We start from the raw sequence: 26,148 nt of genomic DNA, 5'->3' as shown, positions 1-26,148 counted from the left end.
TTGATAGAAAAATTAAGAGTATCTATTATAAAAAACCAAGTTATCATCCACTTGACAGAAAAAGGAGTATTTGGACAGTTTTAACAACTCCTTTTTATTATAATGGTGGCAAAATCTCATGCAAACTATTTAGATCTCTCAACATTAGTTACTTCTTTCTTCCTTTCAAAACTCTGATTCAACTTGGTATATCAAGCCTTTCCTCTCCTAACATAAACAAATTATAAATATCAATTAGTTAATTGAACATATCTATCTTATTAATGAACATAATTAAGGGACATTTACCTCTGCAAATGTGCGCCTTTTATTCAACACTTTTGTCTTTGATTTATCAATAATTGATTGTCTCTGAAAAGATTAAATGTAAAAGTTAACACAAGTTGACAAGAAAATTAAAACAGCCTTCACCCAAAGAAAATAAAAAGCATTAAAAGTTCAATCTAAAGCAAAATTTAAATTACTATGTACCAGCTGTCGTTCTTCCTTCTTCTCCTTTCTACTTAATAACTCACTATCTCGTTCTTCAGGTACATATATAGTGTGTCCAGTCTATTAAGAATTAACTAGTTAAGAAATTAATTTTTTTAATCTGAGTTAATCAAACAAAAAATATAATCACTCAAAAATAAGGCATCCCAATATGAGGTTCCTAGATATGAGTCTGGGAACAATAAATTTACATGTAGCCCACAATTAGATAAATTATTTTCAGGATTTGAAACTATGATCTCATACTTTTTAATTATCCTTATCATTGCGTCAAACTCAACATCTTATAATCACTCAATTAAAATAGATGACAATGAGAATAAAAAATAGAGAGGAAACTACATTACCGACCTTTTCCATGGTAGATTCATAAAGACATGAAGTGTCATGCCCTATATAATTTGGTGTGAAGTCAAATAAATGATGGAAGAGTTCATTTTCCTGTTTCAATGATGAAAAATAGTTCAAATATTTGACAAGTAAACTTTTTTTGTTAATTGGTTGAAGAAAATACAACTGAATATAGGAGCTAACCATCATGTGTATGAAAAACTCTTCCTCCCCAATAAATTTCTTCATGAACTTGAACTGCCAAGAGGAAAAAACACATTATAATGCATAAGTGATATTTTAAGAACATAAACACTAGCATTTGGAGCAATGAAAAATAACCAAATTAACTTACTTGTATCATTGAAGACCACGATGATAGATTTAAGTTATTTCCATCAATATTTTTTAAAGATTGAGGAGATATGCCATCATTGAAATAATTCAAGACATGAGTAAGAGAAATCTCATTCTTTGCTTTTGAAACATTCTCCAACCGCCTTAGAATAAAATCTTTAATATGATTCTTAATTTCTGAGTAGCTCAATGCAGGTTTTACTTTCAAGAACTTGTTTATTTGGTCACTATTGTATATCATAGCCAATGCTTCAGCAGCTGGATCACACAATGAATCATCATCTGATTCTATCATGTTTAGAAATATAGAAATTGCTCTGCATCATTAACAAAATCAACATTTTATGTTTGGTTAGAATTATAGGTAAACATGGATCAAAATGGTCAAAATTAGCTTCTATATTAATAATTCACATACCCTTTCCACTGATAGCTAAGTTCCCATCCCTCAATTTTTGTAAAAAGGAATAACCAAGCTGAAACTGCAGATGGCATAATCACAGGAACATGATTTCTTACAGGCACCTGAAAAGAAAAAAAACATGTCATTCTCAACCACCTTCATTAAAGTGTAACAATGTGTAAGATAAAAATGATCTCAAATCATAGCATTAGGAAAGTTTTACTTATTTTTTATACATGGTGAATAATAACAGTAAGTAAATTATATGCACCAACAAGCAAGACATGTAGATGTTACATTTGATTAAAGTACTTACATCAAGATTTGATTCAGGAGAAATGAATTTCCATATTAATTGCATGGCTTCCTGAGTCTCTACTGCATTACTGACACAAAAGAAGGTAACCATGGCTAGGGAGTACAAAAGATTGATAAATACCCAAGGGTCCACTACCTATGTGAAATTTCAAATTGTTAGTCTTTAAACAACTTCTCAAATAATTACTTAGAATGATTATATCAAATAATAAACAACTTCAATGTAACATGAAGCTCTGCATGATGCTACCTTAGTAGTAAGTACTTCTGTAAATACAAGTATTGTTTCTTTGTATATTTCTTGTGCATTGTCAGTAGTGGAGAATGTGATTGCCATCAAGCCTGCATTTGTTTACAATTTACAAGTTCAAGCTTGCTTGCACTACAAGATAAAAAAAGAATATGATGATGATAACTAAAATTAGGGACAAACCAAGAACTTGAGAAGCTAGTTCCTTTTCTTTGGCAGAACCTCTTTTGATGAGACCCAAAATTTGATACAAGGAAGTAGCAAAGCTGGAGAAAAAATACATTAATATAGGTAATACTATTAGAGCATAAAGACACTAAAAAGAAAGAAAAAATATGCATGGCCTTACTCTTTTTCCAATCTATCACGTTCTTTTCCTTCATTCAATATCTTTATAATGGATGACAGTGCATCCACTCTAACAGAAGCCCTGCAACAAAATAAAAAGAACATGACATAATTAGAAAATAATGAATTTTAAAAAAAAAACACATGTTCTCTTCAACACTTTTTCCAACAAACATGACACATATAATTTAATAGGTTTCACATACTCTTCACCAGACATAGAGTGTGAGAAAGAATGTCTTGTGGATATTATTTTTTTCCTAATACAACAAGAAAACTTACTTTTTCTGGTCTAGTTCTCGAACATAATGAGAGAATGTCTTAGGCTTCATATGATGAGTTATTATATCAGAGTTTTCATTATCAATACTGAAAGCACTCTTGGACCTTTCTCCATACTTTGATCCTCTTCCCATTATTTGATTGTGAAGTGAGCCTCTTTTCATCTGTAATTGTACTCAGCTACTGGTTAATGAATCTTATTTATAGGCAACATATAGAGGATATTTGATCAATAAATCTTATATAATCCTTATTATATGTTATTAGATTAGAATATTTTTTAACGTTTCTTAGCTATCAGGATTAAGATTACTTCATTTAATGTATCATTATATGTCTCATAAATAAATTTAATTTTCTCGATGGTGTTGATCTTTATTACATTATCTCTTTTTTAAATGAAATAATTAGGTATTTAGGATAATTCTTACGAAATATTTATGATATATTGTACATATTATAAAATATAATTAACATACTTAAAAGAAGAGATAGTCATTACGATCAATTGTAGATACCAAATTAAAAACTTAAAACTTGTTCAACTTATTGTTTATTTATTAATTATTAATAATATTATGTTTTTCTTCATAAAAAGAGCATCTTCATAAAAGATAGTATTATAATTTGGGTTTTGAAAAAATAATATCTTGTCGATATCTTATCGTTTATATATTAAAATCAATATCTTAACAATATTTAAAACAAGCATATATAGTTGTAAACTACTTTTAATTAAAAATTGAATTTAAAAAGTCAATATCTTACCGTTATTTAAAACGATGCATATAATTGAAAAATAATTTAAATTAAAAATTGAATCTCTAACCAATATTTGACGATAAAAAGTAGATCTGAAATAGTTTATTTTAGTAACTATATTTCATAATTAAAAGGTTTTTCTTGACACAATCCTTAGCCCTTAGGGCTAAGAATAAGGCTATAAAAACAGAATTTCTTAGAAAAGAAATTTATCATTGCATTAAAATAAAACCATTTTTCTATTCTTATCTTTTGTGCAAGTGCTGATATATAAGAAACAATGTCAATCTTATAATATACTTCTCCTGCCTGGATTATCTTCTATTATTTTGCTTTATATTTATATATATTTTTACACATATCATAGATTAGTATGATCCGCATACTAGTCGATCTTAATCTTTTGCAGATTTAGTAATGACACTACCATAGCCTCCAAAGGAAAAATCATGTTGTCAAATAAAGATTATATTCTCAAGATTTGAATTGGTGAACTCATATTCAATAAACAACTACCTTATTATTCAGCTAACTATGTTCTAACTTTTATCAAATCCTTAAAAAAGAAAAAAAAAACAGAAGCACACCAATCTTTAATATATCCATATGAAGCAATAGTGATAGTTAGAGTTGACATCCATATCACACAAATTCAATGGTCCATTCCCCATTATCCAATAAAATGTTGAAACACCTGTCTCAAAAGTCAAAAGTCCCTAACTTTTGTTATAAGCTACATTGCTTTGCACCATCTAAGGCCATCATATAGCACTCCACCAACATAAATATATAAGTCCTCCTTTCCAACCTTGTGTTATACAATAAATCAAACTTTAAGCAATCATTCAAGCAATGGAAGGTTTGATTCCATATCTTATTCATGCAATGAAGAAGCAAAAGCCTCATCGCCATAGGTACAGAAGCTTCTCCCATTCTGAAAGTTCCAACCGTAGCTATCATTTGTTAATGGAATCTGAGTCCATAACAGGATCTTCTCATCACAGAAGAACCAGGTCTGATTACCAGCCTCCAACAGCTGAGTTCTTAGAGCACAGAAATAGTGTTGATGATTTCTTGGTAAGCCCTAGAGACCTTGTTACTGCTACTACTGTTGTTTCTCCCACTGCCAATGCTAAATCTTCTTATGCTGCAAAACAACCCCGTAAGAATTTCATCATTCGCAAGTGATATCTTTATGAAGGATGTGCAGGTTATGTGTTTCTTCAAATGTTTAATTTATTTGTTTAAGATGATGGATGGCTATCATTTTTAATGTAATTGTGTTTAGTTTTGGTGCTGATTTTGTAAGCTAATTTGTACTCACCTCCAATTATAATTTTCACTTCATGCATAAATAGTCATTTACTGTGTTGATTTTCCAAACAATATAAAAAACAACTTAAAAAAATTAGCTAGGTGTTTCCACTGTGATGCAGTAATATTACAATTGAGGTAACATATCCAACCATAATTATAGTGTAACATTAAATTATAATGATGTATTGTATTGGGTCATAACATAATCATATTGGACCATATTTTGACCATATCAAGCCGCAACGCAACAATATTGGGCTATATCAGATGGCATCCATTTCAAAAATATTTTTCCACTCACAAATAATTCATACCGCAATAATCACAATCCACATATTAATTATCATAATAACCACAAATTGGAGTAACCACTGCCACAATTATATTATATATATAAGTTCAAATAAAAAGTTTTGGAAGCATTTATTTATTGCACTTTATTATTTTTTTATAAAAAAAATTTCCTTCGGAAATGGGTAGTGCTAATTGGTAATCAAAGAGTATTAAGAAATATTTTGTTTAATAAATTAAGAGGTAATGAACTCAAATGTTTGATATAAGATGTTTTTGTATTCCTTAGCTAGTTTACAACACCCATTAAAAACTAAAATATTAAGATACATTGATGCTGGAGCAGTTGAGTGGATAGATGGTAATCGATCAAATAAATAAACCGACAGTTCTGCAATATCCTCAACTACTCAACTAACCTTGTGGCGTGTACCAATGCGCTGAATTGTAAGAAATCACAGGCAACAGAATTTACCAAAAGAAATTTCCTTTAAATTTTTATTAAAGACTGCATTCATCATCATTGTCACATTTTTATTGCTAAAAAATTTCATTCTAACTGTGCTTTTGATTAAACATGTGTGCATGCGTTTGAAAAGTTGGTGAGCTTGTGCTTGCGAATGTGTTAACAAGAACACATTCAGAAATTCCGGCTTCTGGGGTTGTCAGCTTCTATCAGAAGAATGGTAAACAAATATCTACCACACTTTCCTAGTTTAAGAACATGTAAATCTTGGACAGGACAGTATAGTACGAGATATAACTGGTACTTTTGTCAGCTTCCCTGACATAAAAAATAACAACTGAAAAAAGGGGCATTCCGAGAATCGAACTCGGGACCTCTCGCACCCAAAGCGAGAATCATACCACTAGACCAAATGCCCTCATGTCGACTTTTATTCTTTAATAGTATATACTTTATAATGTTTCCATGATGACTTTCAAGACCACTTGTAATTTTTAGCTATTTTAGGATACCACACTAAATTGTACTTCTATCCAAGAAAATTTTATCCTATGTATCAAGTCAATCAAATTTTATAGAATAATGTATAAATATTGATTTATATTATTATAATTTTTCTTTTTAATTAAATAAAATTTTCTGATTAGATGAGGATACTAAGTGGAACAGGAATGGGAGAGATGATCCCCATCCCACATAGAACAGGATCTTCTGTATCCTCATATACCAAGCTAATCAAATTTCATAGAATAATATATAAGTATTAATTAATGTTATTATTTTTCTTTTTAATTAAATAAGATTTTTTGATTGGATAGATACACTAAGTAGATATGAATAGGGATATGTGCTCCCCATCCCATACATTAATAGGTTAGGATCCTGATATAGTTTTTGAGGAAGTATTCCTGAGCCAATCTGAAGAGGTGGTTTTATAAGGACCTCCTCAATATATGAGTGCTAAGGGATGCTTTTATATGTAGTTATTAAAAACATTTAATTAAAGATGTATAAGATTACTCTTAATTTGGACAAAAAAGTTAAAGTGAATCTACATTAGTTGTTGTTTATTTCAACCATCCGCAATTCACTGCTATCCACAATCTTCCTCACCTCTGATTACTTCTTTTTTGGTTGGGCCTCCTTTTCTCATTGGAAGGAGAAAGAGAAGAAAAAAAATATAAGCAGAGGAGAGAAAGGAAACATTGAGAAAAGAAAACTTTGCTTAAAAGACCAACTTTTCTCTCTTTCTCTCTTTTGCTGTTGATCTTTCCCTTCAAGGTTTGGTCACCGTTGATAAGAAGCCATGGCTAGTTTTGGAGCAACCACACAAAAGTGCATGGCATGTGACAAAACGGTGTACCTCGTTGATAAGTTAACCGCAGATGGTCGTATCTATCATAAGGCTTGCTTCAGATGCCACCATTGCCGGAATACCCTTAAGGTATATTTATCAAAATATAATGTTCTTGTGCAACATACATTTTCTTCTTTCATCAAATCTGAATTTTCTTTCTAAAAAATCTTACTTGCATATATATAACATGGGGTATCCATATATAGTAGATCATCATCAAACTAAGGATATGATGAAGTATTCACATATTTCTACTGATATAGAGATGAGATGCATTGTGAGAACAATTTTTGTGTACTGTTTTATATATGCATGCATTACATAGTTATGTATGTCATTACCTTTCTTATAGGTTTTTCCGCTCATACTTCAAAAACTAAGATTTAATGTCTAGGGATCATGCGCTAAATAGTAGCTTTTATATGGTAAAAGCAGTTGACAAAAATGTCTCACAGATTTCACTTTTCCTCAACTCCAAGGCTCAAACAGAGGTCCTTGTAGATGAAACAAGAAATCACAATAATTATTCTATATGTTTGTTGTATTAATTTTCTCGATGTTCATTTATTAACTTAGTTTGACAAAACTTTGAAAATGTGACCTAGTTAAAAAAAGGTCTAGTAGTTGTTCATAGATTAGAATATTGAAATGCCATACCACTTTTACTAAACTCAAACCTCCAAAGACCAAATTTTCTGAATTTTTTGTAAGTGTGTTTGTTGTAACTTTGTTTGCAGCTAAGCAACTATTGTTCTTTTGAGGGAGTGCTCTACTGCAGACCTCACTATGATCAATTATACAAGAGAACTGGTAGCCTTGACAAAAGCTTTGAAGGTAAAATTGACTCAAAAACTCGAATCAGAGAAAATTAGAGTGACTAATAATTTCTTTTTTGGTTCTTATTCTCATCACAGGAACACCCAAAATTCTGAAACCAGAAAGGCAGCTCAGTGGTAATGAGGTATAATTTCTCAGGAACTTCTCATGCCATATATCATATAAGAATACATTCTTATGGATTCTGATTCTTTCTTCATTATATTTCAATATATATTTGAATCTGTTTGAAACAACATTTTCCCTGTTAGCTATCATTTTCAGAGTTCCCTTGCGAAGTTCTTATGTTTTCATTGATTTCAAGGGTTGCTTTGTCAAAGTTTTACATCTAACAGGAACTGAATTATTTTAACAGAATAATAAAGTAATGGCAAACGTGTTCTTGGGCACCAGAGACAAATGTGCGAGTTGCAAAAAGACTGTCTATCCCACTGAGAGGGTAAACAGTGGCTTTTCTTTCTGATTGTTCTATTACCACTACTCCTAATCAATTATTAATAATAATACTAAAACCATTGCTATTATTCTATAAAGGTAACAGTTAATGGGACTCCCTATCACAAGGGCTGCTTCAAATGTACCTATGGAGGTTGTACTATAAACTCAGCAAATTTTGTTACACATGAGGGGAAGCTCTACTGCAAACACCATCACATTCAACTTTTCAAAGAGAAAGGGAATTACAGTCAGCTTGAGAATGAACAAGAAAAAAATTCTGTGACTGAGAACATTACTACCACGGGAAATGTTGCTTAATCTAAATGTAGAAGAAAGTTGGCAGTTCTGTTGTAAGAAGCATCTAATTTCACAAGAGCAACGTTATTATTTGTACAATAATATAAAGGTGATGTGCTTGTTAAAAAATTGTGTGGATACGTTGTGGTTGTGGGTGAAGACCGGAAAGATCTCCATTTTTTAAGCCCCTTAAGGATGCTTATAATTAAAATCAAAATGGCCCTAAAAGAGAAAGAATGACAATTATTGACTAGAATCTAACTAAAGGATGGCCCATGCACATAGTTAAACAATGGTTTAGGTATTTGATCAGTTGATCTACTTGGGTAACGTGGTGTCATTCAAAGCTTGGAGAATAAGAAACAAATAGTTCAGGGTGGAACAAGCTGTTTAATACTTTTGTCCACTCCACTAACAAATGTATACTAATAATAATATTCACAAACTCTTTTACTCAACCCTATTCTATGGAAAGGTGTATAGATGATTCGCTTCAAACCCACACCAAGGGCCACCGTGTGTCACAATCAAAGTTCCTTATTTTACCTCAGTGACTCATTATTTATGCTTTGGTAGTTCATGTTTCAAATTGTGGGAAATGGGATCGATTCGGCCTCAATTACGATTGAGATACCATTATAAAAACTCCCAAAACCAACCACAAAATTCTCAAAACAATTAGAATCGCTCAACTAATCAAATCATCAGGTAAATAACCAACATCTAGCAGCCAAAACATGAGTACTCAAATCCATAGGTCGAATGAAAATTGATTATGGTATAACTCATTCATGGGTATCAATCGGCAAAAGCATAAAAGGCATCATACGAAATCACGAGAAATATATTTATAAAAAAAAACTAGTTTGATGTTTGGAAGCAACAATGACAAATCATATTCACTCACATCACTGATAAAAAAAAACTAAACAACCCACAAGAAAAAGATAAAACAATAGTGTATTAAAAGTTAAGATAGATAGATAGACATGTAAATCCAATTTGTGCAAGCCGACGCTAATGTCATCTCAGAAGCACGCATCCAACAAACAACAGCAGCAAAGAGCAGCCAAACTGCAACAAATTATAAATTCAAACAGATTAGCATAGGTGTCAACTAGATAAGAAGACAACTGAAAAATAATAATAATTTCATAAAGCCACAAAGTTTAGTAGTTTACCAACAAAAAGAATATGAGGCTGAAAATTCAATAAGGTAGTTGGTAATCTCAATATTAATTAATTAGTTACCCACCATGATTTTGAATTTGTATAGGATAAGAATCAAGTAATATTCCGTTTTATTATTCCCAAAAATCAGTATAATTTTTTTCATTTAAAGCAACGAAAATTACCCTCTACCAAAGGAAAGAAGGTTGAAAAGCCTGGGCGGGCCCACCATAAAGAATGGGGCATCAACTTCGAGTAACGTGCGTACTTCACGGAAACTCCGAAAAGAGATAACGATTAAAAGGAGATAGAAGCAAACAACCGCCGACGAAAAATAAGGCGCAGTATAGCTAAAAGTACGCCGGCAACACCGAGTGAGTCAACTCGCAGATCGGACCCGATCTGACTCACCGCCGCCAAATTTACTCATTAACATTAATTTTATATATAGAAAGATTGAAAGAGAGAGAGAGAGAAAGATGACTGACCAGCCTTCCAAGCAGCCAGCGTTGGATGCATTTTGTTGAGGAGGTGGCTGAGCGTACTGTGGAGCATACGGCGGAGGATAGCCTTGAGCCGGATACTGCGGCGGCGGTGGATATCCTTGCGGCGGATATCCAGGTGGAGGATAAGCATCCTTTCCATACTCTTGTGGATAACCTATTTTAATTTCACAAATTCCACCGACTTAGATTTTTTTCCAAAAAATTAAAATAAAATCACAGCATCGTAGACTTTTAATTAACAGAACACAGATCCTTGAAATCCTTAAAATCAAGAAAACCTTAAAGCATAGATTCGGGAAGATCCAACCAGAGAACATAGACATGCAGAGAGTCTAATTTGAATGCTCATGAATCAAGATTATAAAATAAAAACAAGAACAAAATTAAAGAATTAAAAGAGTTGATGATAGATATAGAAAGAAGGAGAGGAAGTGGAAGGCGACGGACCTTGTGGAGGAGGAACTCCAACAGGTGGTTGTTGCTGGTTGTAGTAACTCATTGTTGCGGAGAGGATGGTTTGAGTTTTTCGCAAAACAGGTGATATTTATTGAGGTGGGAACTTGGGCTTTCTTAGCCTAGAAGGGGGTAACCGTGAACAACTTTGGTTCATTTCTTTCTTATTTATTATTATTAATTATTATTAGAGAATAAAGTATCTTATTATTGTAATATGAGATAATTTATTTTCCTCGATCAGAAAATATAAATATGTGTACTATTTTATTTATTTTTATTATAATTTTTTAAAATAATTAAATAAGACATTTGTCTTAATTTGTAGGGTTGGGTTTAGTGACTAAAAAAAGATAATTATCAATTGTACTAGTCTCTTGTTATTATTACTATTTTTCTCACTAATATTTATGAAGACTCATTTAATAGATATTTAATTTTTTTACAAATATTTTGACCTGTACTTCAAACAAATATTTTTTTAATGAATATCTGATATTACTTTATTACATGAATTAATTGACCATTCAGATTTTAGTTTTTTTCCTAATTCTTACTTTGAATTTCAAATTTCTTGGTATTTGGTTCAACTGTTAATAGGAAATTTTACATATAGAAAGGCAAGAGAATAACTAATTATTTCCTTTTCTCCATAACCTTACTATTAGATGGAAAGATTTAAGTTTTTTTGTTTCTTTCCTCACCTCCAAAATGTAAAAGCAAACTAGAACTGTTAATAAAAATCTCATACATATTTTCTTCTATCCTTTCAAATTATAAAAATTATTTTCCCGCAAATTTGAAATAAATCCAATAAAATGGAATGAAGATTTTCCCCTTTACATTTTATTCACTTCCAAAACATGCTACCACATTCTAATTACAGTAAACCAGTGATTTAAACCCATTTTTCAAAATTGAATTCCTCTAATCCAATAATCCGTTTTGGTTTTAGGGGTTGTTTGATTAAAATTAAAATATTTACTATAATTTATGTGAATTAAACTAATCCAATAAAAAACTATTTTAGGTTGTCCAGGTCAATATTCAATTCTCATGTATTAGAAGTAGACATATTTAATTAAACTAGAAAAATTAATTTGATGTATTTACTTGAACAAATTTGATATGAATTACATATTTTACCTTAAATAATAATAATTTTGCTTCTTCAACTACTAGGTACATTTGATATTGAGCAAAAATGAAATAGAGTTGGTGGTAGTTATTATAGTTCTAGGCAATGAGACATTTTCAAAGAAGAAAATTTTCTGTAATCCTATCTTTTTCTATGAGAACTAACAAAGTCTAGGGGCCAAATACATTGAGTGTACTTTATAAGTGTATTTCAATTGTCTTTTTCATCACTGTTTTCGTGTAACTAAACTAATATTAATTAAAGTGCATAAATCTAACAAACGTAAAAATAGAAAAACCAGCTTCTCAAAATTTACTTATTTTGAAAGGTCCAATCTCTATTATTAAAATTCGTCTATTTTTAACAGGTAAACATCTGTTATCAAAACAGCTCGTTGCTTCAAATTACTATTAATAATTTAAATGATTTATTCACGCTCTTTGTTAAATAATTATTAGAGTCTGACATTTTCTTTTTTTAATCTATACAAACCACCTTTAATTTAATTTATGTGCATGAATACATCAAGTACCCCTATATAAGAATACGTGTGATATTTTTAGTAGGAAAATGGTGATAAATGTAATTAAGTTAAATAAAATATCATATAATATGAAGACAAGTTCAAATAGTATTAGGGTCTATATATATTCATTATTTTTGATTCATTACAAACTACATCAATAATTCTAATGAGAAGTTTAAAATCATTTTTTTGTTTAAAATATCACAATTATCTCTTCTAAATGGATAATAAGTATAATATATGTATATATTATAGGTGATTTATGAAGGGGTAAAAAGATGAATGATTCATATAATTTCTATAAAATAAAAAGGGGTGTAATTTACTTAGTTTAAGTTTATATTTGCCAAAAGTGTAATGTGCACAAATTGGAATATATATATATATATTTACCAACAAGGTATTGGTCTAAGATGTAAAACTTCGTTAGAATCTCAGGAATAATTAAAAGGTTAATAATTTGATTTTCAAAAATGATGTTATTGAAATGGACAACTATACATCTTAAAAAATTTAGTTTCTTAGGATATTGGTGGAAACTATTTGTTTATGTATTTCATTTTGCTTGTGTGGGTCAAGTACCATTAGCTCAAATGTGTGGCCTGTAAATGAGGATCACCTCCCTCTAAATTGTGACCTGTCTAGTCAAATTAAATTTTGATATTTATTAAAAATATATGAAGCAGTGACAACTGAGGTTTTAAGTAATTTTTTATGATGTGTCTAAATTTAGTTGGATAAGATAGAGCTGATATATAATTTGGAGACAACTGATTTCTATTCATGACCTGTAGGTGATCTTGAACAAACAAATATATTTTGTCCCAAGAAAAAATTGTTATTATATATCTAACCAATCAAAATTTACAATATAATATAAAATATTAATTTCTATTTTTAATATATTTCTTTTTAATTAACTGTGACCTTTTAGTTGGGTGAAAACATAAAGTGAGACATGATCACATCCATCTTGAACCAGCTTGTAAGCTTTTCTTAGGTGTGTTAAGCATGTCTTGTTTTCAAATCTCAAGCCACCCTCTATGGCTGTCAATGAATTGAACCAACTTAGTATTCGTTCGAAACTCGACTCGTAATTTAGCCAAATAAACTTGGTTCATGATCAAATGAAATGAACTTGAGCTTGTTAAATAAACGAGTCGAATTTGAGCTTGTTAAATAAACGAGTCGAACTTGAGTTGGATATAGTTTAACTCATTAGACTCATGAGCTGACTCAATATATTTATATATATATATATAAGCTAATTTTTATGTTTACTATCACTCATACATTATTTTTTATATTTGTTATTATTATATATAAACAAGATATATATAAATTTTTGCAATATTTTTCAAATTTAAATTAATTATTTGAGTTGTCCAAATGAACCATTCAAACTGAACTAAACAGTTCGCGAACTTTAACCGAACTGAACTCGAGCTAAAAAAATAACTTGTATCGAACTTGAGTTTCGAGCTAAGCCAATCCTTATCAAATTTAACCGAGCTCTAGTTCAACTCAGTTTGACTCGTTTCCGGTCCTGACCACCCCTACTCACTCCTGACATTGTTTGATATAAGCCATTTTTGTTAGATTATGATTGTAAACTATAAGGTTATAAAATTAAAAATATGTCAAACTTGTACATGTTATTTTTTCTACTGATTTATGAGTTTTTTCATAAACTAAATTTGTTACAGAAGAAGCTCAAAAAAAAACTTCCAAGCAAAACACAATGTCAACCAAACATGCATTTTCAATTTCCATCCCATGATTTTTTGTTTATGTAAAATTTTCTTTTTTTTCAATTTCTCTCTCTCAATTTTCCAATTATATTACTTTGGACAAACATGAGTAATTCATAAACTATTTTGAAAATCGTTTTTAAATAAATTCGAATAAAATAATTAAGTCTAAATTAAACAAAGTGAAATTAAATCATGTTACAATCTTTAATAATTTCAACCATACGTACAAATCTTTACAAACTCAAATTGTGTAAAGTAATAACTTTCTCATGAACATCTTGTGGACCCTCCACCATAAGTAAAAATCCTTGAAAATTTAAAATTATTTAATTTGAAAATAATTAAAAGTCTGAACCATTAAGAGTTCATCTATATCATATGTCAGCATCTATATCATCATCCATTCCTCTAGCGAGAATTTTAACTCGTTTTTCATTTCTTTTCAGAAGCACGCATCCAACATGCAGCAGCAACATAGAGTAGCCAAACTGCAACAACCACAGATAAATTATAATCAGCATAGAGCACAGTGGTTCAGAATTTACTTGAAGAAATAAAAACAATTATTTCATAAATCTGTTTTCCAAAAAATATTCATGCATTCCATGTCATGCAAAAATAAATAATATAAAAAAATACTACTTTAATTGTTATTAAAATTTGAGAGACAAAGAAATAGAGGAGGGAACGGACCAGGCTCCAAGGCAACCGGAACCGGAGCTAGAACTCTGTTGAGGAGGCGGAGGGGGAGTGTATTGCGGAGCATAGGGCGGAGGATAGCTTTGTGACGGGTACGGTGGCGGAGGGTAACCTTGTGGAGGGTACCCTTGCGGAGGATACACGTACCCTTGCGGAGGATACGCATAACCTTGCGGCGGATATCCTTGTGGCTGTGGTGGGTAACCGTCCTTTCCATTTCCCTCAGGTGCCGGATAACCTATTCAAATATTACACTCATTATAATAAATAAAAAACAAAAAAGAACATTGGGCTGAGGACGACGGACCTTGCGGCGGTGGTAAGCCAACTGGCGGTTGATGCGGGTTGTAGTAACTCATCGTGTTGTTTGTTAATTTGTGATGTTTTGTTTTGTTTAGCACATGAATGATAGTGATTATTTATTGAAGCACAAAAGCTGTTTTGAGTTTCTGATCTGTCATTTTGAGTTTAAGGTTGTAAGTACAAATAATCCAGGTTGTATCATCAACGGTTATTGACTTATTGTCACGTGATCACTAGTTTAATTTGTTATTTACTGATTCAACAAAGTTGGCGTCTGCATAACATCTGCTAAAAATGCAGCTTCGATAGCGAAGCATCCATATTACTATTTTCACTTTTTTAACCTTTTCCTATCTTTAGGAGAAAAAGGTTTCAAGAAAATATCATATATATATATATATATATATTGGCTAATCTTATCCTTGCTAAAATTTGTTTATTTATATTATCTCTTTAAAATTAAGTATGTCATTAAAATTATTATTAATAAATTTATAAATTTTAAAATTTAATCTATATCTATATAAATTTTGTTTGTCATAATATTAGCCTTTAATATTAAATTTATCTATATCTATCCAATAATGCATTCAACCAATTTGAATTTAATTTTGATAAAATATCACTAGACTTATCTTCAAAAGACAATGACACTGATCTTATTTGTGTAGTGATAAGGTATTTATTTCCCTATCACCGAAAATAAAGGTATTCATTTCCTCTTTAATTTTGTAGGTCAGGAGATATTTATTAGCATTATTGAAGTTTTTTCCTTTTTTTGTCCAAATTTCTCTAGCAATAACTTTCCACTACAAATTATTGAATATTTGTATTTGGAATATTGTCAAACTAAAAAATTGTGATACTAAAAAGGTTGCGGGGAAACACTTTTCATTGCATTTTCCAACTTATTTTCACACCTTCTCTATTATCTTTCTTGACATTGTCTATCACATTTTTCAATTTCTATTCCAGTATTCTTCTTCCTACATTTTCAACATTTTTGTTTTCATTCTCAATTTGCAATACTTGACGTACCATTTTGGTGAACATATACAAAATACTGGCCCGCAAGTTACACTCTTTCGTACTTTCAAGAAAAAGCCATATTCTTCGTGGCCAGACTCATTCTAATCTCGTAGGCACAGCCTTTTCCATTTTATAATGCATCTTCATTATCATTTACCACCATGATCCGTGACATGTGTTAGAGGTATTTAAGTGGAAATATCGAATGATATTAATTTTTATTTACAATTATATACTTCATTTCTTTACCGTCCTGAACACTCATTTTTTTGCTAATCAAGTTTCTTTATTCATTGCTAATAGTAATGCTTTGAGTGCGGTGGCTAAACCTTTTAATTTCCAATATATTTGATTTAGGTTCATGAAAAATAATTTGTTATAGAGTCATATAAAAAATAAAAAGATCAGTCCCACACCTATTAAATATACTTAATGCATACAGAAACCGATAGGATTCGAGTTTTTTTTAAATTACCGTGGAAGGTTCCTTTACTTCCAATCGTTTTGGCCAACCAATATATATTATTCACGGTTGATTTTTGTTTTGTTTTATTTTATAGGAATACAATGTTTACTAACTTTCCTGGGTGTTTGGTTGATTCTTGTTTGAGAAAGATGGGAAACACGAAAAATCAGACTAGACTACGTGATTAAGCAAGATAGAGATGTAACGTGTGAGTAAAGATCATCTCTATTAATGGAGAGATAAATGCATATTTTTTATTTGTTTTTAATGGCAAAAGTATAATTTTATTGTAATAAAAAAGATTATATGTAATTTAAAATAGTATTTCTCTTTACTCTTTAAAGCATTTATCTCTCTATTAATGGAGAGGATCCTATCTAACATGTGCCTTACCACTGTGAATTTGTGATTTCAGTTTCCAAAGAAAAAATGGTTGTCCAAGATTTTATAATAAGGCTAATTTTTACGAGACCATTTTAAGGTCATTTTTATAATAAAATCAATTAACATGCATAGAATTTTATGCATATAAAAAAGCTCAAAATAGTCTTGTATAAAGTATCATATTGAATATTTTTTTTACTTTTAATATGTTAGCTTAGAAGAAGTAATTTTTTAAACAATTTTATTTAAATAAATGGGCTGTTGATAAGTTCTATTGTATATCAATAAAAATATGCAATATCAATTTAGAAAAATTATACATGTATTTTTTTGTTTTTACTTTATTGTTATTAATATGGAAGATAAATTAAGATATAGTTTGAGAGATTATATCCATTTTAGTAATGGAAGCAAGCTCATAAAAATTCTTAAGAGCATGCAAAAGTGATGATCACAATTGACATTACAATATAATTATTCAATGTTTGGTACTCCAACATTTGACCCATACTAGGAATGAGCAGGAAAACAGTAAAAAGAAAAGACTCAAACAAGGCAAAGCCAAACCAATAAGATAGATTATAGAAGAAGGAAAAAAAGTAGTATAGTAAGCTAAGCTACCATTACCAACCACAACAAACCAAAACTTGAACTGATAAAATGACATTGTTTTCTTAAGCTCTCTCATGAAAAGCGTTGCACCCACTTTGCTTCATCATTACATTACTCTCCCTCATGTTCTTCTAAGCTTTTCAACTTTCATATCACATAAAGAAAAAGAGAAGGAGTGAAAATGACAGTAGGAGGAGGGAAGGTTGATGAGTTTGAACCACATCCAATGAAGGAACAACTTCCTGGAGTTGATTTCTGTGTTTCTAGCTCTCCCCCATGGCGTACTTAACTTACTAATATTTTTTTCTGTTCTCACTTTCCTTTTTTTTAATGGGTTCTTTTGTTGAATGGTTTCATATATGGTTTTCAGCTGAAGCAATTATGCTTGGGTTTCAGCATTATATAGTTGTGCTTGGAACTACTGTCACTATTTCTACCATACTTGTCTCTTTCATGGGTGGTGGCAATGTAATAGTAACTTTTCTTTTGATCTATTTATTACGTACATTTCTTAGTTATATTGTTTTATGATCATATTTATTTACTTGTTTCATATATAGGTGGAGAAGGCTGAAATGATACAAACCCTGCTTTTTGTTTCGGCCATTAACACATTGTTGCAAACTTTGTTTGGAACTAGGCTTCCTGTTGTTATGGGAGCTTCTTATGCTTTTCTTATTCCTGCTACTACCATTGCCTTCTCTTCTAGAATGACTATATTTCTAGACCCCCACCAGGTTACTCTATAAACTACTCTCTTGTTGATATTTTTACTTGATGGAAGAAACATATAGAAATACTGGTTTGTTTGGGAGAAAAGTGTTGGTCTATATTGATTAATTACTTGAATTTCAGAGATTCAAACAATCTGTGAGAGCAATGCAAGGGGCCCTTATTGTTGCTTCCTTTGTCCAAATCATAATTGGCTTTTTTGGATTTTGGAGAATTTTTGCCAGGTATACGCATTTGACACTTTGAGGATGTCTTTTCATCATTAATATATATAAAAATGATATATCTTCTTATTCCATAAGAAAAGTAACATGTATCACAAAGTGATACTTTGTTTATTAATAATTGATTTAAAGTGAGATATATCACTTTCTCTTGTATTAAAAAGGATTTCTTATATTTAACTGTTCATGTGGCAGGTATCTCAGTCCCCTCAGTGTGACTCCTCTTGTCACTCTCACTGGACTAGGATTCTTTGTGATTGGCTTTCCAAAGGTACATGCATATATAAATTGCTTTTTTTCTATGAATATTAGTATTGATGTTTAATCTCATTCATCTTAAGATCACTTGTTTTATTGTTTAACAAACATAATAACCCTCATGTTTCCTTTGGTTCCTGTAGTTGGCAGGTTGTGTTGAAATTGGACTCCCTGCATTGCTTATTCTAGTAATCTTGTCCCAGGTATGTTACTTTCTTACTCATTTTATCTCTATTCCCTTTTTAATTGTACCCTTTTGAAATAATTGAATTGCAATAATATACTAAGCCAGAAAATAAAGCTCTTTTTTTAATCTCTCATCCAAATTCCTACTTGGTATGTTACTTCTGTATGACATTTTATATGTGCATAATTTTACTTGACATAGCTGGATCTTGAATAAAATTTAAGTAGAAAGGTTAGGATAACCGTGGTGTAAGATAACTCCAGTACTACATTTATATTTATAGTAATTGAGTTGAAGATTATCTGTGCATCTCATATATCAGAATAGGTCCCCAAAAATTAAATTGATCTTTCTACTTATGTTAAATCAATATCCTTGCAGTATATTCCTCAAAGCTTGAAATCACGAGGATTTGATCGATTTGCGCTAGTTGTATCAATTGGAATTGCATGGGCATTTGCTGAGATTTTGACTGCAGCTGGTGCATATAATAAAAGATCACAGAAAACTCAACTAAGCTGCAGAACAGATCGGTCTGGATTAATTAGTGCTGCTCCTTGGTCAGTCCTAAGCATATTACATTTTTTAAGAAACATGTTGTGCTTGCAAAGCTATGACAAAGCTATGACATGCTTTATGAAATGGTAGATAATATCTAAGGTTCCAAAGCATCAAAGTATTTTTTTTTTGTAATTGTACTCATCTTACACAATTACAACTTAGGCAAATATATGTTTTACAATTAGTATCCTTGGTAATTTCTTAATGCTAAATTCGTTTATGTGCATGGCCATTAAAGCCTTATTTTTCAACTAGATTTCACTCCACTTATGCAGGATAAGAGTTCCATATCCATTTCAATGGGGTCGCCCTTCTTTCAACGCAGGAGATGTGTTCACAGTGATTGCTGCTTCTATTGTCGCAATTATAGAGGTTTGCTTTAACTTTTTTTTATGTAGCCAAACTTGTCTGGGAATGCTTATTCTGTTTTTTTCAACCATATGGTTGTGGCTTTTGATTATACTGACCATGACTTCAAATGTTAACACTGGCAATATGTTACATCATAGTATGTAACATCATCTGTATACTACTTTATAGGCTACACATTTGAACTAGTGAAAATTCAATGCAAACTAATCTAATTAGGAAGTAAATGACTGAAGTTCTATCTGTATAGATATACTTTGATATAAGCTAATCCTTTTGATTCTCTGGGATAGTCAACCGGGGCATTCATTGCGGCATCAAGATTCGGGAGTGCAACCCCTATTCCCCCCTCTGTCCTTAGCCGTGGTGTTGGTTGGCTGGTATAAGTGCATCTTTGACATTACACTTATATGAACACGCCCTTCTATAAAGTTAGACTTACATGCTCATATTTGCTGATATCAGGGTATAGGTACTCTTCTGGATGGCTTTTTTGGCACAGTAACTGGATCCACTGCATCAGTGTACATATTTTTCCCTGATTTTCATAGGATATTCATAGGCTAACAATCAAATCAATGCTATTATGATTCTAATCATAAGCTTTGCAAGCACAACATGTTTAATTGGAGAATATATTTTCTACTTTTATATTGACATTTGTGTAATTGGCTTTTTCTTTGATTTTCTTGGAATGTAGTGAAAATGCAGGACTCTTGGGTTTAACTCGAGTTGGAAGCCGGAAAGTCATTCAAATAGCAGCAGTTTTCATGTTTTTCTTCTCCATATTAGGTGTTGCATCCCTTACTACAAATTTATCAACTTTCATATGTATTGGCGAAGCATGTCAAATTTTATATGTGTCCTTTTGTTGGCCTAACATTATTAGCTTACACCACCCTGTTTGTGATTCCCATTCAGGGAAATTTGGAGCAGTTCTTGCTTCAATACCATTGCCAATTTTTGCAGCTATCTACTGCGTTCTCTTTGCCTATGTGGGTATGTGTGACTTATCTATTTTGTGGTCACTGGTTATATAAATCGAGGCTTAGATTTTGTTAATTAGGGAGAATAATTCAACTGTCCAAGTTTGTATATGCATCATTATGATCTTGATGCCAAAAAGTTGGCATGTCTGATGTATTTCATTTTGATCATGCTGCTTTCAGGATTGTTCACACCTCATATTATAAACTGGTTTAAATATGCTTTTGGTTTGAGAACTTTAGAGAGTACTGGTTTTATTCATTGTAAACACAAATTCTTTGATTTTGGATCTTATATATTTAAAAAAATTGTTATGCCAATACCCAAATGTGATACATGTCATAAGTGCTGATCAATTATGATATTGACATATAATCGACAATGATTAAGACCAAACTCTTGAAACTTACACAGATTAAAAACAGAGAAAAATATTATAGGAACTAAAACATTAGAATTTGCAAGTAAGAAAAACATATTTAATTCGTATAAATGTAACCAATATTCATGTGTTGTATGATATATTTACTCCTAATAGAAGCAAAATTATGAAAACTTGGAATTCTTGGTGATTTGTTTGTTTTTTGGTGAACAGCATCAGCTGGCCTCGGTTTTCTGCAGTTTTGCAATCTGAACAGTTTCAGGACAATGTTCATCCTTGGCTTTTCTCTATTCATGGCATTTTCTGTTCCACACTATTTCAATGAATATGAATATCCATGGCTACCTGGGCATGGCCCTCTTCATACTCATTCTACCGCGGTACGAATATCTCACATAAAAAACTGTCTTTTACTTTAGCCTTCTGTGATAGTTATGGTTCATTATATACTGAATCTATCTATTGATTCTGATTTGGCAGTTCAACAATATAGTGGAAGTGATTTTCTCATCCCCTGCAACTGTGGCAATTATAGTTGCTTACTTTTTAGATTCCACTTTGAGTCGTGGACATAGCTCAACTCGCAGAGACAGTGGGAGGCACTGGTGGGAAAAATTCAGGAACTTCAATCAGGATACTAGAAGTGACGAATTTTATTCACTACCTTGGAATCTCAATAGATTTTTCCCTTCACACTGAATCATTGCACTTCTATTAGGTAGCCAATCTACTTCTAAATTTCTCACTAGTGTTTTAAGCCGATTGCACGGGTGATATTGTTCGCCTTTATAATACAAATGAATGATGAATAATAAGTGTTTGTATAAATATTTACAATGACAGTGTATAGATATTACGATGATTGGGTGATAGGAATCTCGCTCTGTCCATATGATTAGGAAAACATATTCAATACTATATGAGGGATTTAGGTAGATGTGCATTTGCATGTGCAGATTTGTGTTTGAATAAGTGGAAGTGGAACCTTGCATATCTATATTATGTACACGTGCATACATGGCTATGTGAATCCTCTTTGGAGTAAATTAATTCTTGAAAAGGAGAGAAAGAAGGATTGTGAATGTGATTGTGTGGATTCATAAAATCTCAGTCAACTGCACTCTGTCCCAAAATCTTTAGTTGTTACGGTCTCTATTGATGCAGAAACCAAATTAGTTTTCAACTCTGTTATTTGAACATTCTGATTTTACAGTTGAAATCTTAATTTATATTGATTATTTACATACAATCTGCATAAATAGCATGGTACAAGGTACAGAAGAGGGCCATGTTTCCCTTGAGTCATTCTTTAAGCACCACACATTAAGGGCACATGAAAGGAAAGTTGGAGAACTGGGATACCTAATACTATACACTGTTTATGTTCAAAACATCATGATTCTTTGCCGCATTTGAACACTGAATCAGATTTATGGTGTACTATAAAACCCATTTTGGGCAGTCATTTTTACTCCAATTTTGATCCAAATACAAACACCATACTTTATACTTTACAATAACAATACTCTATTTACTATTCCTCCTCATGCTTTACATTTCTCATATCAGTGTCATAAAATCATAATTTAGATATTAAAAAACAGAAAACCATTAGTATAAATAGTGCAAATATAAAATAACCTTTGCAAGAGTAGCCAAGAGACAAAAGCTCTACAAATCAAGGGATAGTACAGTGGAATGAAAATTGACGTGTACCTCGTTTTGTTAAGAGGGTACTCAGTGCCTCGCTGTCTATCATCAGTAGCATGTGAAGGATTGTGTAGTGATCTCTCTCTTACACATGCACCCGTTATAGCCTGATAAATACATTTTTTAATGTTCCAAATTAACCTTGGATTTCTTATTTGAATAACATAATTCATATTCTCTATATGAGTATATCTATTACTAATATGGATATCATAAAATAAAAAGTTTAGACAGGAGAAAACATTCCGATGTAAGTTCAAGGAATAAAAACCAAACCCAAGTCACACAAAAACAACTATGTATGTGCAAAATCTGGTCAAGAAAGTCCTACATTAACCCAAGTCACAGAATTATTATTTTTCCTTCAACAATATCCTACTTGATAACCTCATTTACACAATATTATATTTTGTTTGTTCAAATTAACTCTTGTAGAGCTAAATAGGGCAGCAAAAACGAGCTGAACAGAGTTGAACCAGAGCTCAGCTTGGTTCAGCTCGATAAGGATTGGTTCGACTCGAAACTCGACTCGAATTCCACATGAGTTATTATTTTAGTTCAAGTTCGGCTTGGTTAAAATTCGCAAACTATTCGGTTCAGTTCAAATAATTCATTTGGACAACTCAAATAATTAATTAAGTTTTGAAAAAAGTTATATATATAAATATAATATTGTTTATATATATAATAACAATAAATATAAAAAATAATATATGAGTCATAATCTTAAAAATTAGTTAAAAATATATATATATATATAAATAAATATAAATAAATAAATAAATATATATATATATATATATACTCATGAACCAAACGAGTTGAACTATATCTAACTTAAGTTCAGCTCATTTATTTAACGAACTCAATTTCTAACTCAAGTTCAGCTCATTTGGTTCATGAGCCAAGTTTATCGAGCTAAATAACAAATAAATTTTGAAACGAATACGAAGTTGGTTCGGTTCATTGTCAGCCCTAAAGCCAAACATCTAGGTTGGTTGGAAGAGTTTTACTTCCTTAAGTATTTAAAAAGAAATTAATAACAGAAAAAACTATTATAACCCACTCAAGTGGCATTTTTAAATTCATTCTCATGGACAGGTAAATGGGAGGAGAGTAAGGACAAATCTATTCTAGGATTTGAGTCTGATTCTGTTGGATTTTTCCACACCTGTCTATTTTACTTTGTGAAAACGAAGACCAAAACAAGAGACACATTCCTATACAGTTAAATATTGTGTGATTTTCATAAAAAGTCACATTCTTTTCATCCCTTTACTACTACTACAACTACTCTTTCATCATAAATTGAAGACTCATATATACTAGAAACTAGAGAATAAAATAATAGAAAAAAACATTTCAGATTTTCTTTGAGATAGAGAGCTAAGGAAGATGGATGCATTGGGTTCAGAAAGCAACAGTGATTGTGATTCTGGTTGGACTCTATACCTTGAGCACTCTTATAGAGGTTCTCAGTTTATAAGTGGAAGTGATGGAATTTATGAAGAACACAAAGACAAAAGAACCAAAGAAGAGGACTATGATGAAGAAGACATGTCCATGGTTTCTGATGCTTCTTCTGGGCCTCCACAATTTCCATATGATGAGGCTTATTTAAATGAACAAGAGTACAATGGTGCCTTTTATGCAGAATCCAAGGTGGTGAAGCTGGCTAAGAATGGTAAAAAGAAGCAGAAAGTTAAAGAAAATCAAAATCTGCCTTGTTTTCTTCATGACACTGCTAGCTCTTGTGTCTTTGATTTCTCCATTGTAAGTTTAGTATTTTAAAAATGATTTTTTTTGCTATATTTTTGCAACTCATGGTTCTTGACAAATTTCCAGAATGAAGTTGCGGTCAACAACCAACAATCTTCAACAGAGAGCATGCAAGATTATTCACAAGGCTTCTCTTCAAATTATTTTAAGGTACTTGTTTATTTTGTTTTGTATTTAATTTTATTTGAATATTTTACACATTATTATAACTTAGAAGTTAGAGCTAAGATAAAATTTATAAAATCACTTATGTTATTGCAGGGGAGATCAACATTCCATCAACACTTAGGTTTCATACAACCATCTCTATCAGCAAATGAATATCAAGGCAATGAGTAAGTTACTTCTTTTATATACTACTAGGAGAATTTTTTTACTTGGTATAAAAGTTCAACCTTTTTGTTCTGATCATTCATTTGTTTTCATTGTTTAGCAGATGGTATGGTGAGAAAGGAATGAGGATGAGGTCAAGATGAGATCATTAATACTAATGATTCTGTTGCTGTGGAAGTTACTGAAGATCAATAATGGAGAGAGAATCACAGTGCTGAAAGAAATTGATATTAATAGGATTGATGTAACCTTAATTTGATTTATTTTCTTTCAAGTTATCAATGCAGGGGAACAAGATGAAAAGATGAGTTAGAAATACATTTTTAGCTTTCAAATTTTAATTTTCTTGTTAATGAATAGTGTATACAAGCTCTGTACACGCATGCTTACTCCCTTATTTTTTATGAAGCCACATGCTCAATTTATATAAGAAATAGCAACACTTAGAAAAATAATGAATGATTGTCTATTATTAGCAGCAATACAAAAACTAAAGGAGAGTAGAAGAGGCATTCAATGGTAAGTTAAAATAAAATGCTTGAAATTCTTTCTTGTTTCTACCCATAAATTTATTTATCCTTGTTAGTGCAGCAAGAAAAAATTAAACGCTTTCAACTAGATATACTGATACTATGTTCACCATTAAGTCAGATAAAGGCTTTATCATCCTATATTGATTTGGTAGATAGGATCTCTTTACACCTAATCTTATAGTATAAAAGGTAGTGTGAATATAAATTTCTTGTAAATGGTGACCTAAAGTTTTTTTTGTTCAAATCCGGGAAATAACATTGACATGTAAATCATTGTTTACATTTATACTTACTAAGTGAGAGCTCGGTGCAATATTAAAAAGAACAATGCCTTGATGAGTGATATAAGGAGGAAATGTGAATCTTGATGTTGGAATATTTCATATCAATCTCTTTAACTCTCTTTCAAGTTCAAGGGATCCTGCCTGAGATCTTCCTGACCCAGAAACATGCCCCATCTGGTTTAGTATGTCAACTTTATCTCTTTTAGAAGGATCTTCATTTTAAA

The 26,148-nt window shown here is 31.1% G+C and overlaps 7 protein-coding genes, 1 long non-coding RNA gene and 1 other non-coding gene across 11 annotated transcripts; 5 read left to right on the top strand and 4 right to left on the bottom strand.

The window, feature by feature from the left end:
• LOC109335398 lies at nt 23-2,914 on the bottom strand. Its single transcript, XM_019571534.1, has 12 exons — nt 2,781-2,914; nt 2,500-2,580; nt 2,334-2,416; nt 2,151-2,242; nt 1,899-2,036; nt 1,598-1,704; nt 1,178-1,496; nt 1,027-1,080; nt 844-933; nt 472-552; nt 289-351; nt 23-207 (listed from the first exon to the last, which is right to left on the bottom strand). Exons 1-12 carry the CDS (start codon nt 2,912-2,914, stop codon nt 166-168), a joined length of 1,284 nt encoding a protein of 427 aa, XP_019427079.1. The 3' UTR covers nt 23-165.
• On the top strand, nt 4,199-4,884 carry LOC109336755. The gene has a single exon (XM_019573551.1). The coding sequence runs from the start codon at nt 4,395-4,397 to the stop codon at nt 4,728-4,730; it is 336 nt and encodes a 111-aa protein (XP_019429096.1). The 5' UTR covers nt 4,199-4,394; the 3' UTR covers nt 4,731-4,884.
• On the bottom strand, nt 5,963-6,034 carry TRNAP-UGG. Its single transcript has one exon. It is a non-coding gene; the product is annotated as a tRNA-Pro (tRNA).
• On the top strand, nt 6,791-8,696 carry LOC109336753 (LIM domain-containing protein WLIM1-like). Its single transcript, XM_019573550.1, has 5 exons — nt 6,791-7,060; nt 7,711-7,807; nt 7,888-7,934; nt 8,166-8,249; nt 8,345-8,696. The coding sequence occupies exons 1-5, from the start codon at nt 6,923-6,925 to the stop codon at nt 8,564-8,566; spliced, it is 588 nt and encodes a 195-aa protein (XP_019429095.1). The 5' UTR covers nt 6,791-6,922; the 3' UTR covers nt 8,567-8,696.
• Nucleotides 9,402-10,806, bottom strand: LOC109336756 (cysteine-rich and transmembrane domain-containing protein A-like). Its single transcript, XM_019573552.1, has 3 exons — nt 10,669-10,806; nt 10,204-10,375; nt 9,402-9,619 (listed from the first exon to the last, which is right to left on the bottom strand). Exons 1-3 carry the CDS (start codon nt 10,718-10,720, stop codon nt 9,574-9,576), a joined length of 270 nt encoding a protein of 89 aa, XP_019429097.1. The 5' UTR covers nt 10,721-10,806; the 3' UTR covers nt 9,402-9,573.
• On the top strand, nt 9,626-10,171 carry LOC109336757. The gene is made up of 2 exons (XR_002106381.1): nt 9,626-9,791; nt 10,061-10,171. It is a non-coding gene; the product is annotated as an uncharacterized LOC109336757 (long non-coding RNA).
• LOC109335687 (cysteine-rich and transmembrane domain-containing protein A-like) lies at nt 14,509-15,244 on the bottom strand. Its single transcript, XM_019571843.1, has 3 exons — nt 15,099-15,244; nt 14,786-15,029; nt 14,509-14,580 (listed from the first exon to the last, which is right to left on the bottom strand). The coding sequence occupies exons 1-3, from the start codon at nt 15,148-15,150 to the stop codon at nt 14,535-14,537; spliced, it is 342 nt and encodes a 113-aa protein (XP_019427388.1). The 5' UTR covers nt 15,151-15,244; the 3' UTR covers nt 14,509-14,534.
• Nucleotides 17,553-22,395, top strand: LOC109335141 (nucleobase-ascorbate transporter 4). Of its 2 annotated transcripts, XM_019571226.1 has the most exons (15): nt 17,553-17,681; nt 17,712-17,866; nt 17,956-18,053; nt 18,146-18,322; nt 18,441-18,541; nt 18,737-18,812; nt 18,943-19,002; nt 19,368-19,546; nt 19,823-19,919; nt 20,210-20,296; nt 20,382-20,440; nt 20,617-20,708; nt 20,838-20,915; nt 21,499-21,665; nt 21,766-22,395. In XM_019571226.1, exons 2-15 carry the CDS (start codon nt 17,767-17,769, stop codon nt 21,982-21,984), a joined length of 1,590 nt encoding a protein of 529 aa, XP_019426771.1. In that variant the 5' UTR covers nt 17,553-17,681; nt 17,712-17,766; the 3' UTR covers nt 21,985-22,395. The 2 variants fall into 2 exon arrangements, with proteins under 2 accessions (XP_019426771.1, XP_019426770.1); XM_019571225.1 differs by having other exon boundaries at nt 17,553-17,866.
• On the top strand, nt 24,176-25,556 carry LOC109335661. 2 transcript variants are annotated; one of them, XM_019571817.1, is made up of 4 exons: nt 24,176-24,768; nt 24,841-24,924; nt 25,036-25,109; nt 25,211-25,556. In XM_019571817.1, exons 1-4 carry the CDS (start codon nt 24,391-24,393, stop codon nt 25,248-25,250), a joined length of 576 nt encoding a protein of 191 aa, XP_019427362.1. In that variant the 5' UTR covers nt 24,176-24,390; the 3' UTR covers nt 25,251-25,556. The 2 variants fall into 2 exon arrangements, with proteins under 2 accessions (XP_019427362.1, XP_019427361.1); XM_019571816.1 differs by having other exon boundaries at nt 25,208-25,556.

Source organism: Lupinus angustifolius, chromosome LG20 (genome assembly GCF_001865875.1).
Source record: "Lupinus angustifolius cultivar Tanjil chromosome LG20, LupAngTanjil_v1.0, whole genome shotgun sequence".
NCBI classification, from domain to species: Eukaryota; Viridiplantae; Streptophyta; class Magnoliopsida; order Fabales; family Fabaceae; genus Lupinus; species Lupinus angustifolius.
This window is presented reverse-complemented; position numbering and strand designations above follow the sequence as displayed.